Below are 20,464 nucleotides of genomic sequence, written 5' to 3'. Positions count from 1 at the left end.
ATGAAAAGTCTGTCAATTTTCTTGATTTTTTTCAAAGAATAAACTTTTGGTTCCATATAGTCTACTATTTTTGTATCTTCTATTTCACTTATCTCTGCTCCAATTTTTTGTTTCTTTTCTTCTAGCTCTGAATTCAATCTTCTCTTCTAGTCCCTCAAGGTATAAAAAGTTAGGCTATTGGGAGGAGACCTTTCTTTTTTAAAAGCACTGTTGCTTCTGCTACCCTCATTAAGTTTTGTTATATGATTTTCCCTTTCATTTATCTTACAGTATTTTTAAATTTGTCTCTACAATAATTCCCCGGTGATTCCTTTTCTCTAATCCACTAGCTGTTCTTAAAGCATTTGGTTTTATTTCTACATATGGTACTTGCTAGTCATCTAGTAGGCATCAAAGACTTCCTTAAATGCCGACACTCAAGCTGACTTTTTCTTAACTGTCCACCTGGCTGCTGAACCCCCCTGGGTCAGTTTCCAGAGTTCAATAAAGTTGATTCTGCTTCTTGCAAGTCCTTGCCAGTTAATTGGCTGATTTTTTGGAGGTTGGATGGTGTTTTAGAGCACCCTATCCACCATTATTTTCTTCCATTACTCAGTATTCTATTTTTATCTCAGATAGGGGATGGAGACTCTACCTACCTATTTATGTATATTCAATAAATAAAGGAAAACAAAATCCAAACAAAAATGATTCCCTATGGGAGAAAGGAAGAAACCAGACAGACATTAATTTTTTTTAAATATACCGAGTTTTCTAGATTTAACTATGGACCCACGTATTTTACATAATTACAAAAATTAAAATATTAAAAAAGCAATACCTATGCCAGGCGTGGTGGCACACGCTTGTAATCCCCACGCTTGGGAGGTGGAGACAGGAAGATCACGCAGGTTCAAAGCCAGCTGTGCTGGCTTAAGAGACCCTGTTTCCAAATTAAAAAAAAAAAAAAAATATATATATATATATATATATATATATGTGTGTGTGTGTGTGTGTGTGTGTGTACACACACACACACACACACACACACACACACACACACACATATATGTCTGGGAGTGTAGCCTGGAGGTAGAAGGGTTTCTAGGAACCCCAGTACCACAAAAAAAAAAAAAAAAAACAATACCTAAACAAATTATTCCCAAAGACAAATCTGTGTAACATTTATGCTAAGTTGAGACTTGGGTTCAGATACTCTGAGAGAGAGATGCTGTGATCTTAACCACTATGCTAAACTATGGAACAGTAAGAGGTATGGTATGTATGCACCACTGCACCCAGCTCCCCACAGACACTCAAAAAGTGCTCATCAAAATAGAAATACCTCCACTCCTATTTTCTGTTAGCACCACCACTTCTTACTAACATCAGAGTCCTGCATCTTCTCTTTAACACTTCCTGACCACTTTGCCCTTAACTAGCACTTGAATCCAATCCCACCCCTCATTGCCACAACACCCTCAAGTTTGAACTTGTATTTCCTTCCTGGGCAATCAGATGGCCAACTTTGTCACTTTGGGCCTCCATTCTTACCTTTTCCTAAACCCATTTCCCATTATGACTTAGTTAATAAGGTAAAACTGAGTAAAGGCACGATTGTACTTATCTCAATTCTGCATTTGCTTTTTCCATCATCTACAGTGGTAATCTTTCAAAATACATTCCTAGAAGACTCAAGACTCAGACTTGCTTCCTTCCTAAGGTGTCCCAAAGGCAGAGGATAGAGGTATAGCGTTCCCGACATCCTTGTTCTTCAACCTGCAATCAGCTGCTTATTTCACAGGTTTTTGCTGGTTGAAAAGGATTTCCCAAATTCAAGCTTTCTGTGTTCCTAGATCTCTATTCAGATGTAATTTTCTATTACCACTATTCGTAAGCTTTATACATCATTTTTTAGTCTGGTTTGTAAAATTAGCAATGTTTCATGCCCTTATTCTTTGAATAGCTATTTCTTCTAACCTGTAGCACTAGTCTCATTATGTCTCAAGAAACCTGAACTACCTCATCTTAGAGATGATGAAATCCTGGAAGGCCCAAAAGCTTCTTGTTTCCCTCTGTTCCCAGGGGAGTCTGTACACTCCTCGATTACTACTTCTATCCCTGTGTAATTTTTCATTACTTAATACCTATAAGCTTGAACAAGTAATGTCTCCCAGACCTTGGTTTCATCATCTTCAGAAAGAAAATAAATAACACACCTTGTTCACAGCAATGTTGAGAAAGTTAAATGTTATAACACACAATATATACCAGAAGAGTGCCTGGTACACCAGATTTGTTCAGGAGATAGACTTATTACTGGCAAATCCACCACTGACACTGCTCACCCACAGCCCAAGCACATAGTCAAATATTCTGGATGTTTTGGGATGAGAGTCTCATTAAGAATTAGTAGGCTTTGAGAAAAGCATCTTGCCCTCTCTATACAGGTAGAGCTCATCTACCAGATGAAGTCCTGGATAGAACAAAGACTGACCTCCCCAGCCCAAGGAAGAATTCTGCAGCAGACAGCTTTTCGACATGAAGTGCTTCTCTGTCCTGTCTTCCCTGGGTCTCCAGCTGTGGCACACAGCCTACTACTCTGCTTCTCTGGAAATCTTAGTTCACCTGCCTATTGAAAATATATGTGAAATTAAATTATAGTCCAACCTATAATCACTTAATAAACTATACTTGGAAAATTTAGAGTTAATCTTTACTATATATATTTGAAATATTTATCAATAGATAGCCATATATGTAGATATATGAATACATATTTATCATATGGTCATATGTCAGGAAATTAATAATCCATAGTTTATTTTTTCCTCCCTTATTCTCTTTTGATAACATCCTGTCATGTATACAGAATAAGAAAATACAAAGAAAATACAAAGGAGAAATTACTAAAATTTTATTTTAACTTTCAAAATTACTTGAGTTATAAATTTAAATCATATAAATGAATATAAAAGGAATATAGGTACTTTAAACACTGATGAAATCCTATAAAATATGTTTCAAGCCAAATTTCCTTTTACAACGTAGTAAAAAACTAAGTTCACAAAAACTACATAAGAAAATAAAATCATTAATAATTTCAGTGTTCTCTTTAGTATTCTGAAGGTAGGCTAAAGTGTTCACATTACTTAAAAAATCCAGATACAACCTGGCAAATAGATTTATATTAACTATAACATTTCCTTCTGTTGCGTTAATTCACTGTGATTCACAGAAACTCCACAAAGGGTCACCACTTGACAAATTCCAGGCTGAATCACAGCCCAGTTTTGAACACTTGGTCAAAGAAGCAGGAAAATGCCAGATCTTGGCACAATGAGTGGTGTCAAATATTCCACAAGGCAGCGTTATTCATATAAAAACAGTTTAACTAAGCTCCACCAGGACGTTTGGGCAAGCAGAACCTCACTCTTATCAGAGATAAGTCTTTATTGCTGGGGGCATTGGGTCTCTGGAGTTGATTTGGAAGACACATACAGTATAGGGTGTGATTTCTTACAAGTTTCCTTTTCCAATTTGCTTGTAGTTTCTTTCCCTTCTTTAACTTCTGTTTGAAGCCTTGATCCAGCAGCTAACCTACAGGCATTAAAGTATCCACTCTGAATTCAAATAAAATTAAGAAAAACGAAAGAAACAAACCTCTAGTAAAATGGACCTCCAATGAGGCATGGTGCTATTTTTAAGAAATGAAATAAGAAAAAAAATTACAGTGGATTCCAATACCATTAAGAATACTAAATGACTCTAAAAGAACTGTTTTATACCAAAAGATTTAAGTTTTTAAAATGTCTAACAAATCTCCTTAAGTTTGATAAAAAGACATGGCAAAGCCAAAATTAAACAATTAAATATGATGGGCTGTCTATCACAAAAAGACCACAACAGAAAAATTAAAGGGGTGCTGCAATATTTTTAACATGACATACAAAATGCTAAACACAAAATAAAAATAACATGGGATCCTGAGCTGCATAAACTGATGTCTATTTATCTCATACAAACAAAAAAGCAAACAAAAACCCCTCAAACTGAGTTTCAACTAGCAAAATAATAAAGAAAATCTAAGCAGTGAGTATATACTAAAAAAGACAAGTAAAAATTCATTAGAAAAGCATCAATTACATTTATAAAGCATGCAACAGTGAAGTTTCCAATAAAACCCATCTTTATTGTTACAAAGTTATCTCCAGATTAAGTGTTTAGGTTAAGCATGCAGAAAACAAAAGGTTGGAAACATCTTAAGTTAGCAGATGGACTCACACACATACACACACAAAAACAAATGTTTTACTAGTATTTTATTTGTTTTTGTTTAACTAGCAAGGCAAAGCTTTTCCAATGTGCAATTTAGTCAAACAACTACATACATTGGAGTTTTTATTTTTTTCAAGCAAAAAGGGCAGAGAAAGAAATGACGGCATCAGAGATAGCATGGTCTGCACTGTCTGGAAACTCATCTCCAGGAATATATATTGGTCAAGCACACTTACACAGTGCATCACAGATAAACAAGCATATGCTGCTGAATCATTTCAGAACTTTTGGGAACCATGTGTACCTGCCAGGTTTTACCCATTTGAAGTTACTTTCCTTAAGGGTATCAGCTTTATTTTATGTGACTTGTAAGTTATAACATTATACAAAAACTTGAGAAAAGGGGTAATAAGTTAATATTTCTTATAACAACAGCAGCAGCTAATATTGTTTTGTCATTATGAGAACTACATTTAGTAGCACTGAAAACAAAGAGGTCTTTCTACATAAGGTTGGCTATGTCTTAACTATTTACATCAAATGCACATTAGTAAATGCCTTGATTCTGTACCTTTTTCTCTGAGACTGATGCAGCCCTAGTTGTACCTCAAAAATATTTCACTGGAGACAATCCAAACTAGCTACTGCTATATCCTCCCTATTGTGACATTAATAAGCTTAATTTTTATCTGGATGTGGTGGTGCACACCTGTAATCCCAGTATTTGGAAAGCTAAGAAAGGAGGATTGCAGGTTCACAGACAGCCTCAGCAACTTATGTAAGAAAGGCCCTCTGCGACTTAGTGAGACCCTGTTTCAAAAAAAAAAAAAAAAAAAAAAAATAGAGCTGGGAGTGTAGCTCAGAGGTAGAATGTTCCTGGGTTCAATCTTCAGACCATGAAGAAAACAAGTTTTTTTAAAGGTCTAAAGATACTTATTTTAAGTACATTTACCACTGCATTGACTGTAAGCATCCTTCATCTCTTTATTTTTGCCTTCTCCATTTTCTCATCCACTTTTTTTTATCTCATCCTTGAGCCTGTTGTACACATCCAGAATTCTAGCTTCAGCCAGTTACATACCCTTCCCTCCATTCACTTTCTCTTACCTTCTTACTTCTATTATTTTTATTCCTTAACCCTTAGAACATTAATTCCCTCAGATACACATGTCAGACACTTCCTCTGTTAGTCACAAATTCAATTATGCAGAAACTTCAGGCTTTGAAGGTTTGGGAAAAAAAATGAAAATAAATTAGCTTTGATATTTTAAAATGTCAAAATATATATACCAAAGCCTATTCTGAAGGCTTATTATAAACAGCATCAAAAGCCATTGAAAATTTCACCTAATTTTCTAAGCTAATGTCTTGAGAATACTGGAAAGCCTTTTGAGAAGGGAACCTGATTCTTTTTCATGGACACTCTTGAAGCAGGAGAAAAATAACAGCACATTTATTTAAACCAGCAAAACACTCACAGATATATTAGACTGTGTTATTTCTGTTTCACCAAGCTGAGACATGTAACTTTCTAATATGACTCCCTGATTCAGGAGTCCTTTCCTCTTGCAATCATTTTAGTCTTTCTTAAAGTTTTGGAAAAGTTGAAGGTAGGCAGATGAAACTGGAAAATCACACTGCATGCAATACTAAGAAGATAGACAAAGAAGCAAACAGCATAGTTCGTGCAGCGAGAGAGGAAAGGTGGAGAGGCCTGCGCGCTGCCTGGAGGGAGAGAGGACACTGACCTGGGTGAGCCGGGCGCGTTCCCGCTGCTTTCACTCTCGGCATCCGCGTCAGCTGGAGTGTCTGCGAGCTTCACACACTTCTTTTCCTTCTTTGGCTGCATATCCACAGGCAGATTTTTATGCAGAGGGAGACTGGTCACAGGTGTGTTTGTTTCTAAAGGTATGCTATTATCTTCTGAATGGTTAAGACAGGACTGTGTCTCCTCTTTCTGAGGTAAGAATCTAGAAGCTTCTTCCCCGATAGCACTGTTGACACATACATCTTTAGCGGTGGTTATATCCACAGGTAGCACCTCTCGCCTCTTTTTGAGTACTGGCACTTCAATTTTCTCTGAGAATAAAAACCATTAAAAATCCAGTCAGTGAATAAAAACAATCAACTCTAGAAAGCAGAACAAGTTATATGTATACTTTTCCTGTTTCCTATTCTTTGCAAACCTGGTGATCATCTTGTTGAAATATTGTTTTGTTTCTTTTGTCCTTTTTCCATACTCTATTAACTGAATCTATTATTATTATTATTATTATTATTATTATTATTATTATTTTGGTATTGGGGATTGAACTCAGGGGCTTTCTCCCTCTAAGCTACACCCCCGGCCCTATTTATTTATTTATTTATGTAAATTGGCGGGGCAGCCTCAAACCTCCTTTCTCAGCCTCCCAAATACTGGGATTACAGGTGTGCGACACCATGCTCAGCTTAACCATATCCTTTAAAGTATATTCGACTCTTAAGTTTTTCCTTGGGAACTCAATTCAAAAACTCAAGGAATGAGCAGAACGTCCTCTTTTGGTGGTTTTGATACACACACTGAAGGGAGTGGCCCATAAAACCTCAGCTCTTCCTGGAGACCTAGGCTTACAGAGATGCAGCAGCCAGGTTCAAGCCTCACACTCAGTAGGTAGGCAACTCTGGGAAATATTTAACCTTCTTGCATTTTATTTTCTTAATCTATAAAATGGGAATTAAAATCACCCTCTTTAACTCAGTATTATGTTACAGGATTAAATGAAAAGAATAAGTCAAACTCTGAATACTGGTGATTTGTGCCTATTTCAGAATCTAATTCCTACAACAGGTACCACCCCCAGTTTTACATAGTAACTCAAAAGCAAAAACAAACACGAGATTGTTATCAAACTTAAAAGCTTCTGCACTGCAGAAAAAGCAAAACAAAGTGTAAAGAATGGAAGAAAATATTTGCAGATAACACACCTGACAAAATGTTTACATGTAGTATCTGTTAGATACCCAAGAAAATCAACAGTAACCCTTCCCAAATAATCCAATTTAAATGGGCAAAGGACCTGAACAAACATTTGTTAAAAAAAAGACAAAACTATAGTCAAGAGGTTTATGAAAACCTACGTGGCACCACTAAATGTAAGGGGAATGCAAATCAAAACCACAATGAGGTATCACTTCACCTCAGTTTGAATGGCTAGTATGTATCCCAAAACCAAAAAAACAACAAACGCTATTGAGGGTATGGGGAAGACAGAACTGTCACACAGTTATTGGGAATATAAATTTGTATATTTACTACGGAAAACAGTATAGAAGCTCCTTAAAAACTTAAAAAAACAGTTCTACCATGTGAGCCAGCAATCTCACTACTAGGTATATATCCAAATGAAATCAGTAAATTGAAGAGACATCACTCCATGTTTATTACAGCACTATACTAAATAGCTGGGATATGAGGTCAACTTCAATGGCCACCAATAAATAAACGGACAAAGAAAACACAGGATAGATACACAACAGAATATATCCAGCCATAAAAAATGAAGTCTTGGCATTTGTAACAATTTGAAATCAGCCTGTCAGACCTTATATTAAGTAAAATAAGGCAAGCACAAAAAGGCAAACACTACATAATTGCATTCATCTGAAGAATCTAAAAAAGGTTGATTTTGTAAAAGTTGAGAATGTTCTCACAACAAAGAAATAATAAATGCTTAATATGGTAGATATGCTCATTACCCTGATTTGATCATCACACAATGTGTATATGTATGGAAACATCACATTGTACTCCATAAAGATGTCAAGTTACTATGTGTAAATTAAAAAATTAGAATTCCCAATATTTAGTTGGAAACATGGCCCCTGCAACTCAAGACTGCATAACCAGCCTACTGTGGCAGGTGTGTCCACATGACAAGATTTTGCTCACTGGGAGGGCAGCAGACCAGCAACACGTAAGGATGCTGAGTCCTGACACACACAGTGCTTCCCCAGTCCTAGAATGCCTCTTCCAGACTTTGTTTAGAGGGAAGAATGAGCATTTACACCTAAGCCTCTGATCACAGTTTCTGTAGACAATCCTAATTAGCGTGGCTCTCAACATTAGCTGCTTCAACAAGTTAACTGTTTAGTGTGACCTAACATGGTGTCGTCTTCTTTGGAAAAGCCTCAACTGTCAAATTTCTACTACAGAGCATGATGAAGTGAGACATCTAAAAAGAAGACATACTATATCCACACATACCCAGTTCTCCTTAAAATTAACTACATATTTTGCAGGAGCAAATTCGCTTTATTAACTATAGCTATATAATCACAAATTAGTTTGTAATAAGATTTGTTAAAAGCTATAGTAAGAAAAAAATGCTCATGTACTTTTCTCAGAGGTGCGCGCAGTCTCAAAGCAAACATGAAAAGTACAAACCTTCAGGTTCGTACTTCAGCTTTAGCTCATCCAATTTGGCTCTCAGTTTCATGTTTTCACTTTCCGAAAGCTGGAGGCATCTTTCATTGGCAAAGAGTTTTCGTTCAATATCCAGAGCCCGCTGGCTCTCGAACAATGCCTTCATTCGCTGTATGGACAGTTCACCTTTCGTGTTTTCATTTTCTTTGCTACAATAACATAAAAAGAGAACCAAGGAGTACTAAAACAATATATAATATAAAAAAACATGGTAAAAATATTTTATTTTGTATTTAAATACTTAGCTAAAAATATATTTCTCAGGGGATTAGTAACAAAGAAACAATAAACAATTAAAATAAGGTTTAAATATAAGGTTTAGCAACAGTACCTCACATCCGCAAAAAAAAAAAAAAAAATTCATGCATTCTTTAAAGGAAAAGGACAAAGGGAGAAACTATTCTTTTCCAAGTTTATGCCTGCATAAATTCCTTATAAGTTTTAAATTACCTGACATAAAGAATTTGGATTATAATAATAGTCCTTTCCACTTATCAATCTAAAAAGCTAAACACAAAGAAATAAAAATGTCCAATTATTTACTGAAAGTACTTTTCAATAATCACAAAAAAATTCTATCTCCCACAAAACTCATGTACTGCACAAAGGCATTTTTATTGATTTTATTTCTGGTAATTTCTTGTGGCAATTTGAAAACAAAAATTGTTGTCACTAACATTATTTTTTCTTGGTGATTGATTATTTTTAAGACTTATAAATTCATAAACTAAAACAATCACATTCTTCCTTCCTCATCTCTGGGTGGTGCCATCATTTTAATAAGCAATGCTTGGATATCAAGATGTAACCTTTACTATGGGGACACCTTTGTACAACCAGAGTACAAAGGGCCTAAAAGCTTTGGCTTTGTAATACTACCTATTGTAAGCAAGTGAAAAGTCTTCATCCTTCCCAGCATCAAACCAGATACTTACTTTAAGTTATCAAGCTTTAGTTGAAGTAAATCTGTGTAATAGGTGTTATCTTCCAGAACACCAGAGTTGGCTGAAGGTTTAGATTCCACACTTTCATATAATGTCTAAAGAAAACAAAAATTCTTCTTACTTAAGATAAATTACAAATTAGGTTACTGCATATTTGTTAATGACATAGCAGCCATCACTTCTTAAGCACTCATCCTTTGGTTGGTATTCTGCTAAAAACTACCCACTTAACTCATTTATCTTCCTCAGCAGAAGAATCGCTGCTCTTTTTTCACAGATAGGGAAGGTAGCTCAAGGTGCCACAGGGAGTAAATCAAGAAGAAAGAATCGAAATGCAGATCTGACTCACGCTACTACAGCTTATACTTCCAACCACACATATGCCTTAGATTCCCCCTCCTGGCTTTCAAAATGAAAGAAGGAAATGCTTGCTGGGTTGAACTCCAGACTTTCTGACAAAGCCATAAAAAGGAAAAATATGAAAAATAGGAGATTCTAGAAGGCATTTTTGGCATTACTTTCATGATATCCTTGTGTAAACTCTAAACATTCCTTTAGGGGAAAAAAAGCAAATCTATTTAAAAACTTGGAAATAATTTCAGAGGTTATAAGTTAGAAAGAAAACTCCTGAAGATAATAATATTCTATGTATAATGCTGAGCCCAATAATGGACCAAATATACCTATCAAATGACATTATTAATTTAATTACCATTGTAGTCATTTCAGCAGCTTTTATAAAATATAGCAACAGTTACATAAACTTAACATTTTATGATAGACTACAATTCAGAATGCCTAGGTTATTAACATTTGCAAGTCTGTCAGTTATAGACTTTAACCTTTCACTGAAGGTTAACGAAAAGATATCAATACTCCCTAATGTAATTAAATTTATAAATATAATGCAATACTAATAAAAATACCAATACTCTCTTTTTGGTGTCAGGCAAGATGTTCACAGTGAAAAAACAAACATGTGAGAAGAGCCAAGAAAACAATGAAAGAGAAAGACGACGGTAGGGAATAAAAGTATTACAAAATCTCTACAATAAACGGAACAGAAGCCGGGCGTGGTGGCGCACGCGTGTGATCCCAGCATTTGAGGCTGAGACAGGAGGATCCGGGTTCGCAGACAGCCTCAGCTACTCAGTGAGGCCCTTTGCACCTCAGTGACTATATAATAAAGAAATCTGTTTAAGTTAAAAATATTAATAAATTCAAATAAAAATTTGGCTGCATCTTTTAAAAGTATTACACATACCTTAAATTTCTCCAGATTTCTAATTTCACCTAAAAGATGTTTTATTTCACCATTCTTCTGCTCCAACATGGCAAACAACCGTTCCTGCTGCTCAAATTCAGTTTGAGATCCTTTCATTTGTAGCAATGTAGCAATTTGTAGCTAAAAAATAGCCCCCCAATAAAATGAATGAGATAGTCTGATAAGCATATCTCTGGTTTAAATCACATTTTTATTATATTACTTATTACTCTTTGTGGAAGCCATCTATTTCTAGCCTAACAATTTAAAGCTATATATTAGTAAGCTTTGTCATAGGCTAATTCTGAGTATTTATTTTGAATACTTTTTAACAATATCTAAAGTCTCCAATACAATTATTTACTTTTATGAAATATAAAATTGAACTGCATGACTGTGTCTGGAAGTGTCTCTTTTTAACATCTAGGCATATGCTGCCTGATACTCATTATATACATTATACATTATACACACACACACACACACACACACACACACACATACATACATATATACAGTGCTAACTCACTAAAGTTGTGATGGGATTTCTTGAACATTTTAATTAGCTTTAATTAATTGGATAAAATTATTAAGCTCCTCAGTCACAAACAAGAGGTTTGCAAATGACAAGAATGGGAAGCAACATGTAAATATTTGTCTATACTTTAATCCCAGGACAATTCTAAGAGGCAGTTCTATCTATCATCTACTTTTTAGATGAGGTAATGGTTTAGATGCTCTCAAAAGTTAAAATACATGTCCAAGATCACACCAGTAGCAAGTAATAGATCTATGATTCCATCAAGTTTATCTAACTCCCAAGTTTAATCTGTGACCGTTCCCATTTCCTGGGTAAAACTACTATCCTGGATAAAAGGAAGAAGACCACTGAAGGTCTCGAGTATCACCTTATGTGCATCAGGGACAAGAGATCATGATCAAGATTCTAAAGAGAGGTATAACCCTGGAATCTTTCTAGACTCCCATGAGTTTTTCTGTTATCTTTCATGTGGATGGTATGAAGACCAACAAAACCCTTAAGTTCTAAAGGGCCTACATGCTTGAGGAGCTGTAAGAAAAGGAGACCATGAATAGTTCATATTTTGGTCTAAAATAAGCCTTCATGAAAAAAGTGAGAAATGGTGAGCTAGTTTTAGTTGAAGTAGAAAACATAGCCTCAGAAAGACACTAGGCTAAGAACAAGAAATAAAAATGTTTAAATTCCTTTTTGCCCCCACTTTACAAAGAAAGATTTATACCTAATTCTTTGGCAAAATTAGTGAGCAACCATTAAAGCAATCGACAACTTCTAAATATACTTCTACTTTTCCAAGATTAATTTTTCAAAAACATAAAAGGATCTAATTTTATTTATTTATTTGTTTAGTGGTACTTGGGATGGAACCAAGGGGCTTTCTACCTCCAGGCTACACTCCTAGACCTATTTTTTTTATATTTTATTTGGAAGCAGGGTCTCACTAAGAATCTGAGGCTGGCTTCAAACATGCATGATCCTCTTGTCTCAGCCTCCCAAGCATACGCCACCATGCCCAGCCTAATCAATTTTCAAATACCGAGATTTTTAAAAATCATGCAGTTCTAGAAAGATTATTTAAGTATACTCCCTGAAGGAACAAATGGTTTCTTTGATACATTTATGTATGCTAATACAAGTATATTTAATAAAACATTTAGTAGGATCATTTTATACCTTCATTCTCTGCATCTGTTCTCTATTAAATGCATTCTGCTTCTTCAGCGACTGATACTTGACTTTCATACTGATAAGCTGGCGCTCCATTGCTACTCTCCGATCTTCCACCTTGAATACAGTGACATGTTTAGTTGTTCTTGCAGCAAATGAAATGCCAATTCAATCAACTCAATCATGAGAATGCTAATAAATACCTCTGCAAACAAAGAGTTGCCTTTACTATTGGGATCCAAAGCTTGCTGGAGTGCCTGGTTCAACTGCACCTGAAGATCTTGATTTGCTACACGAGCTTTCTAAACTCAAAAGAAAACAATTTAGCTAATAAAGATCTGATTAGCAAGAAAGCAACTTAAAATAATTTGAAAATATATTACTGTAATTATAATACCTCTAAGGCATTATAGTAAGATACTGCTTCTTTCTCCCGCTCTTCTTTTTCTTCTTTAAGACGCTCTATCTGGCGCATTAAGTTAGTATTAAGATGTTCTAGTTGTTCCTGTCTGCACTGTAGTTCATTCACTTCTTTTTTGAGGGTTGTCTAATCAACAGGAATTGAAAAAGAACTGTCGTGAATAAACATTCACTTAGCAGCTGCTCAGCTCAAGTATCAATGTTGCTTCACACTCAAACTAAAACTAAAGAATTTGTCAAGGAGTGTCAGGTACATATTAAAATTTTTTAAATTACTAATTTTTTCAGCAGAGAACCAAATAAAAGGCTCTAGAGCTCCCCCCCAAATGGAGCCCCCATCTTTCTATTAATTTATAGCTTTAATTTTTAATTACCTATAGTCTGGAATGAAAAACCTGTGTTCATCTGAATTTCAACTTCCACTTGATTTCAGCTTTTATACTGGGCTATTTTATATTGAGGTATTATGACACAAACTAGGATCAGAGTAAATGCCTCTTAATTCTTCCAGTGGTTTCTTTAATCTAAAGGTAAAATCTGCCTTACATAATGTGTCCTAAAGCTGTTTATAGATGAACCAATCCACTTAAATAACCTATAAAATATTTTCTGTTTGGTTAGATCAAAGTTAGGTAAAAAAAAAAAAAAAAAACTTTTCAGCCTTCAAATGAGCACATAAGAATTACTGTAAAATCATGTAAAAATGTGCAAAAGAGAAAAATAACACCTGAGAAAACATGTTAAAAAATTACCTTCGTATTTTCCGTTTCAGACAGTTCAACCTGCAGAGCCAGCATCTCTGAAGACATGCTTTCATGCACACGCTCAGACATGATCCGTATCTCCTCTGACTTATCAGAGAGGAGTTCCTTCTGGTGGTCTACTCTGTGTTTCAGCTGCTTTTCACTAAGCCTTGCTTCATCCAACTCTGCTTTCAGTTTTTCTATCTAAAATGCAAAAACAGAAAACAACAACAAAACATATAAATCAAAAGGTATTTTCTTTCTGTAAAACATTACTGGGTAATTCAAGCTTCTTTATGAGAAAATATTAGAGTTCCCTATTTGAAACAAGGTAATATAAACACAGAAACAATCTAAACTAGTAGTAATCAGAATAGGTTTAGATTCCTTAGAAGGAACTTAAAGGCTGCCGTGTAAAAATGGACGGTGCGGGCAGTGATGTTGGGAACAGGCAACTTCGTTAGAGGCTACCGCAGCAAGGCAGGGGAGAGATGGTGGTGGTCTCAACTACAGTAGCAGTCACCTATATTAAAGTCTTGTAGGCCAGCTTCTTAGAACTTACTGATGAATGATATATGAAAAATAAAAGAAAGATATTGAATAAAACATGAAACTTTTGGCACAAGTTCTTCAAGAACATCAATAAAACTGTCAGATTATTCTTTGCTCTACAAAAAAAAATAGTCTAAAATCACCTCTAGTTGGTCTTGCTTTGGTCCCTGAATATTCCCTATATCACTATATTTGTTTAAGTAATGAAAGCTACTGTTAAAAAAAAAACATGTGGGGAAAAAATGTTTCATTATTGGCCATCAATGTCTCCAATCTTATTAGTTTCAGAATGCTAGATTACAGTCAGCACTGCATTCAATATGACTCTGTATTATACAAAGCAGTATTTAGTTATGTTTGTTTTACTACATATTAAGAAAAATTAAAACAGCTCAAAACATATGATTTCATTGATATCATTACTTAAAATTAGGGAAACATTTTAAAAGAGTTAATAAAAAATTAAGGCAATTGTATATAGGTGATACACAGAAAAATCTTAGAACGTGCTACATAAACAACTGCAAATTGGAAAACAGACTTCTGAGAAAACAGAAAAATCAAGCAAGTTTTGGTAGAGAGGGGTCTGGAAAAGTCTGCACTCTACACCAAGAGGAGCCATGGTAGCCGGGTATAGTGGCACATGCTTGTAATCCCAACATTCGGAAGGCTGAGACAGGAGGATCATGGTTCACAGACAGCATAAGCTATTTAGTGAGGCCCTTTGTAACTCAGTGAGACCCTGTTTCAAAATAAAGTATAAAATATAGGGCTGGGAGTATAGCTTGGAGGTAGAATACCCCTAGGTTCAATCCCTAATACTGTCCAAAAAAAAAAAAAAAAAAAAAAAGAGGAGCCATGGTAAAAGAACTGGATTCCTTAAGAAACAATCTGAAGGCAGTGGATAGTCAAGAGTGCCTAAAGGAAATGAGCATCACTTAACAGTTGTCTATTTTGTATTTATGTTTAAAACAGAGCCAGTATGGGCTATTTCATTAGATTAAGTACTGGGATTCAGTAACAGGTTTGGGGGTCGGATGGCCTTAATTTAAACCATGACTGACAATTTCTAGCTCTTACTTTCTCCAATTTACTCAGTCTAATAAACACTGACTTTCTCGTCTGTAACATAGAGATAATAATGATACCTCCCTCATAACTGTGTTATGAAAACTAGATCATATGTTTTTCTTCAATCAACAAATCTAAGGCATCAATCCCGATAGTACTATAAGGAACTGCTGGTTTGTGCTGCAGAACAGAGCACAGCACGAACTGCAGTACAGGTGAGGGGCTAGCGTCCCACAAGGAGACGGCCTTGCCATGCACCAAGGAGCCCATGCTGGCCGCTGCGCCAACTCTACCACAAATGCCCAGTTATGATTTTAAAAATGTAAGCGGGAGGCTATGATTTATACACGTCTCTTAAGAAGTTCTTGATTCTCAGTGTCTTCACTTTCAACATAAAGATGATCGAGAACCTGATCTTGGTTATTTTGCATACTTGGTACTTCAGAAAACCTTCATTCTCATATTTATAGATGCCTGCGTAAGCATGCGATATTTTTGCTCTGAAAACACAGATATCCAAACCTTGTTTTTTAGCTCGTTCACTTCCTGTCCATGGTTTCGGCTTAGTTGTTCTTTTAGTTGTTCCAGCTGCATTTTTTGTTGTTGTTTAATAGCTTCATATTCACAGCTCAAACTCTCTAACATTCGACTCTTGAGCTCAACCTCTCTCTGAAGAGTATATTTTTCTTGTTCATAATTCTGAAAATAGATTCAATTACAATTCAATTACATAAAAATTGCTTGAAGTCATCAGATACAATCAGTTATTACCGGCAACTTTTTTTTTCTGTTTCATGCATTTTCTGCTTCCCAAGTAAAAGACACATGCAAAAACTGGAATAACTCCATAGCTAATCAGTCTTATGAACCCCTAAGGTACATTCTGAGACTACAGGAGCTGCAGTTAGTACAGGTCCTAGAAAAGGCATGGGGTCACCACTTTCCAATCTGTATTCTCTGGTGTCCTAGTAGCTAACACACAGAAGCAGCAGGTGGAGGCATTCTCTGGATCTCTGGATCCCAAAATCCAAGTATAACCTCACATTGATGTGTATCATAAAGAATAAGAACGAGAAAAGGGAAAGAGACTTTTGTTAGCAAAAAAGCAGAAAGACTGCCCTAGGGATACTCTTAACAGAGACATTCACCATTCATCCGTCCATCTATTCCACACATACTTATTAAGAACTTACCAGCCAGGCATGGTGCCGCACGTTTGTATTCCCCACGCTTGGGAGGCTGAGACAGGAGGATTGCACAGGTTCAAAGCCAGGCTCAGCAACTTAGTGAGACTCTGTTTCCAAATAAAATATAAAATAGGTCTGGGAGTGTAGCTCAGAGGTAGAAAGTCCCTGGGTTCCATTCCCAGAACTGAAAAAAAAAAAAAAAAAAAAACCTACCAAATATGCTCCGTGATTAAGAAACTCAATTGACAGATAAAGATGGTGCCTGACCTCAAGGAGACCAGAGTCTAGAGGAACAAACACATCATTCAGCAATTACAGTAAGTCATAGTAATTGGTACTAAGGACAAGTGCAGGCTCGGAGCAAGCTTCCTGAAAGAGGCAATGCCTGAAGTTGTTTTTAAAGTAGTAGCAATACATGTCTCTGATGCATGAGATATAATGGAATGAATAACTATTTAAAATACCAGATGTCATTTGTATTTTTTCTGCAGGAGATATGTTCCAGGAACCCCAGTGGACACTGAGAATAGTAACAAATCCCACATATATACTTTTTCCTATACATACATACCTATGATAAAGTTGAATTTTAAACCAGGCAAAGAGAGTACAATAGAGCAGTTACAACAACAGACTATAATCAGAGTTGCATGAATGTGGTCTCTCTCCCTGTACACTCTCTCACTGTACACTAAACTCACCCACCCTTCCCATGCTGGTGTGAGGTGACACAAGGCCTCAGTGATGAGACGGAGTGGCGTGAGTGAAGCTGGTGCTGTGAATTGGTGTGAGTACTCCCACCGCAGACAATACATCAGCAAGACCCATCTGCGTCAGATGATCCTGGATCATGGTTCACACCCAGGCAGCATGGAGTAGATGGCGCCACACTTTATTCCACTGCTCAGAATCAGGCACAATTTAAAGTCTACTATTTATTTGGGGACTATTCCATGTAATATCTTTGGATTGTGGTTGTTCAGAGGTAACTAAAACTACAAAAAGTTAAGACTACAGACAAAGAGGCAGACTACTGTTTGTTAAAGTCCCTGCTAGAGGGATGGTAACTGCTTCTCTGTCCTATCAAGGAAGTAAAGAGTGCTCTGTGGTATGTTGTCAATGTACCAGGTAAACTGCACTAGTAGAAAAAAAGTAAAAGATTTACTGGCCTTTAAATTTTCCTAATGAGTCTTATTAGTTTGATAATGAGACACTCTACTTGTCGCTCTGAACAAAATGAATGAATAGATTAGGTAAAGAAGGGACACACTGAATTGGCCCTTACTTTCAGAATGTAGTTATCTGTATGTTTATAAAATGACTACCAGAATGAAAAACTGCTGCAACAAAAGTATTTAATAGAGCTTTTCTTACTAACAGAAAAGTTAGAAAGGTATCAGTTCAAACTTCAACAGCTTTAAAACATAAGATTAAAAAGCCAGGTGTCCTATTGCATGCTTCTAATTCCAGTGCTTGGGAGGCTGAGACAGGATTGCAGGTTCGAGGATGTCCTCAGCAAGCAGTAAGATTCTCATCAATCTAGCAAGACCCTGTTTCAAAAATAAAATAGGGCAGAGCCTGGCATGCTAACACATGCTTGCAATTCCAGCATTTGGGAGACTGAGACAGGAGGATCGCGGTTCATGGGCAGCCTCAGCTACTTAGTGAGGCTCTTTGTAACTCAGTAAGACCCTGTTTCAAAATAAAGAATAAAAAATAGGGCAGGGGGGGTGTAGCTTGGAGGTTGAATGCTCCTGGGTTCCATCCTCAGTACCACAAAAACAAACAAAAAAATAGAGCTGGGGGTGTAGCTTGGTAGCTCAGAGGTAGACTGCCCCTAGGTTCAATTCCCAGTACAGAAAAAGAATATATATATAATATATATAATATATATAATATATATAATTTTCTTTACACGAGTATGTATTTTTATAGAGAAGATTAAAGCAAAAAAAGGACCTGAAACATTCACATTATTCCTTCCAAAACCCTTCTATTAAGAATGACGACAGAGACTATTATTAAACTAATATCTGAACTTGAGTTATTTCTCAAAACAATTATATAGCATGATTTATTTTTTACTGTTAGATTTGTAAACTTTGCTTTCATGACTAGGTATTGAGTTCTTGGGCAAGAACAATACTACATGGAAAAACAAGAGTTGTCATTAGTTATTTACTTGCTATATTTGCAATATCAAGAATCAAGTTTAAATATACTACTATTCACCACATTAAACTTTCATTTTCTCAATAAATATTTGTGTGACAGGCATTAGGTACACAGCAGTGAACAAAACTAAATTCTCACTTAGGGAGTTTACAATCCTGGAGATAAGCAGCACTGCAAAGATTAGGAGTGAATGGTGGTAACTTTACGTTATACAGTCAGGGTTGGCTTCTCTGCTAAGGTGACATTTAACCTGAAGCTTGAGGACTCTGTGCATGGAGAGTAGTAGGTGATGAACAGCATCTCAAGAGGAGGACGCAGCTAGTGAAAACACGGAAGGCAGGACTGCTATAGCAAAGAGTAAGGAAAAGTGGTCTGACATGACATCAAAGGTTAAGCAGAAGTCAAATTGCACAGGGATCCACAAACCCAAAAGGAGAGCTTGGATTTCATTGTATGTAACTGAAAGCTTTGTGCAAATTTTCCCACAGAAGGAGACATGATCTCCTGTGCATTTGTTCCATGCTCCTTGGCAGCTATGTTTAGAATGAATGGAATGGATGGCAGTGTTAGCTGGCACCTGGTTAGAAGGCATACAGAGAGATGGTCTGAATTAGAGTAGTTGTAGCTACATAGATGTTTTGTAGGTCACAGTGCTCAGAATTTGTTAATGGTTAAATGTGAGACCCCTAGGTTTGTGTATCGAGCAACTAGATGAGTGCTATTACACTTACTAAATAAATAAACTAAGAAGAATGTCTAGTGGAAAGGTAATTAACTGTTCTATGTCAAGTCTGTGATGTTCGTAAGTGGGTAGCTAAATACATAAAAAATTAACCACAGGGAAGAACTATGTACTTGGTGAAGTGTCATGGGGAATTAGGATGCTAGAAATAGGATCATCTAGGCAGATTGGACAAACAAAACCTAGTGGTAAATGTGGTAAAGAGACAAATCGTAACTTGACTTTTGAAACTCAGAGCCCACTGGGTTGGAAAGAATATTAGGAATTCATTTAGTTCATATTCCTGTAACTGGGATGGAGTGAACAGAATATAAATAATTGCTAGACAAAATGAAGTTTGATAGTTAAGCATATCCTTGTAAACAGTGGATTTCAGAGTCCTACCTCAGTCATGGTTATCATCTCACCACGACATTTATCCAATTGATTTTGCAATTCACTTTGGCTCTCCAATAGTTGTAAACCATACTGTGCAGCTTTTAGTCGCTCTTTTTCAACCTCTTTGAGCTTGCTTCGAAGATCAGCAATATCTGCCTCCATGGTTTTAGCCTATTTTAAATAAATACAATTAAGTGACCTTAAACAAAAAACTCCACATGGTATTAATAATACAAGAAACATATATATGCAATACTACTGTCACATAAAAATACAGTACAAATTTTTTTTTCTGAATTATAAGTGATTAAATTACATTCTTGTTCTACGAGCAAGAAAGAATTGGTCTGATAATTTTGTTACTTGAGTTGAGATCAAATCAAAAAGAGCAGAAAGAAGAACAGATTTAATTTTGTTTCTAAGAACTTCATCATCAGGCAACTGTTTGTTGTGTGCTAAGTGTCCATAATTGCTAAAGTAGGATTATTCTCCTAATTGTGTTACTCTCCACACAGCTAAAGTTAAAAGAACAATGAAAGAAATCAAGAAAATTTATAGTTT

The 20,464-nt window shown here is 35.9% G+C and overlaps 1 protein-coding gene across 2 annotated transcripts; it reads right to left on the bottom strand.

The window, feature by feature from the left end:
• Nucleotides 1–3,431: 3,431 nt before the first annotated feature.
• SPDL1 (spindle apparatus coiled-coil protein 1) lies at nt 3,432–20,065 on the bottom strand (the record flags this gene model as incomplete). Of its 2 annotated transcripts, XM_080699215.1 has the most annotated exons (11): nt 3,432–3,579; nt 6,006–6,336; nt 8,684–8,871; nt 9,658–9,761; nt 10,931–11,071; nt 12,642–12,752; nt 12,839–12,937; nt 13,033–13,182; nt 13,808–14,002; nt 15,944–16,120; nt 19,910–20,065. In XM_080699215.1, the coding sequence occupies 11 exons, from the start codon at nt 20,063–20,065 to the stop codon at nt 3,432–3,434; spliced, it is 1,800 nt and encodes a 599-aa protein (XP_080555341.1). The 2 variants fall into 2 exon arrangements, with proteins under 2 accessions (XP_080555341.1, XP_080555340.1); XM_080699214.1 differs by lacking the exon at nt 3,432–3,579 and having other exon boundaries at nt 5,807–6,336.
• Between the last annotated feature and the right edge of the window lie 399 nt (nt 20,066–20,464).

This window comes from Muscardinus avellanarius, assembly GCF_963383645.1.
Source record: "Muscardinus avellanarius genome assembly, chromosome: 7".
NCBI lineage: Eukaryota > Metazoa > Chordata > Mammalia > Rodentia > Gliridae > Muscardinus > Muscardinus avellanarius.
The sequence above is the reverse complement of the archived record's forward strand: the minus strand, read 5'-3'. Positions and strand labels throughout refer to the sequence as shown.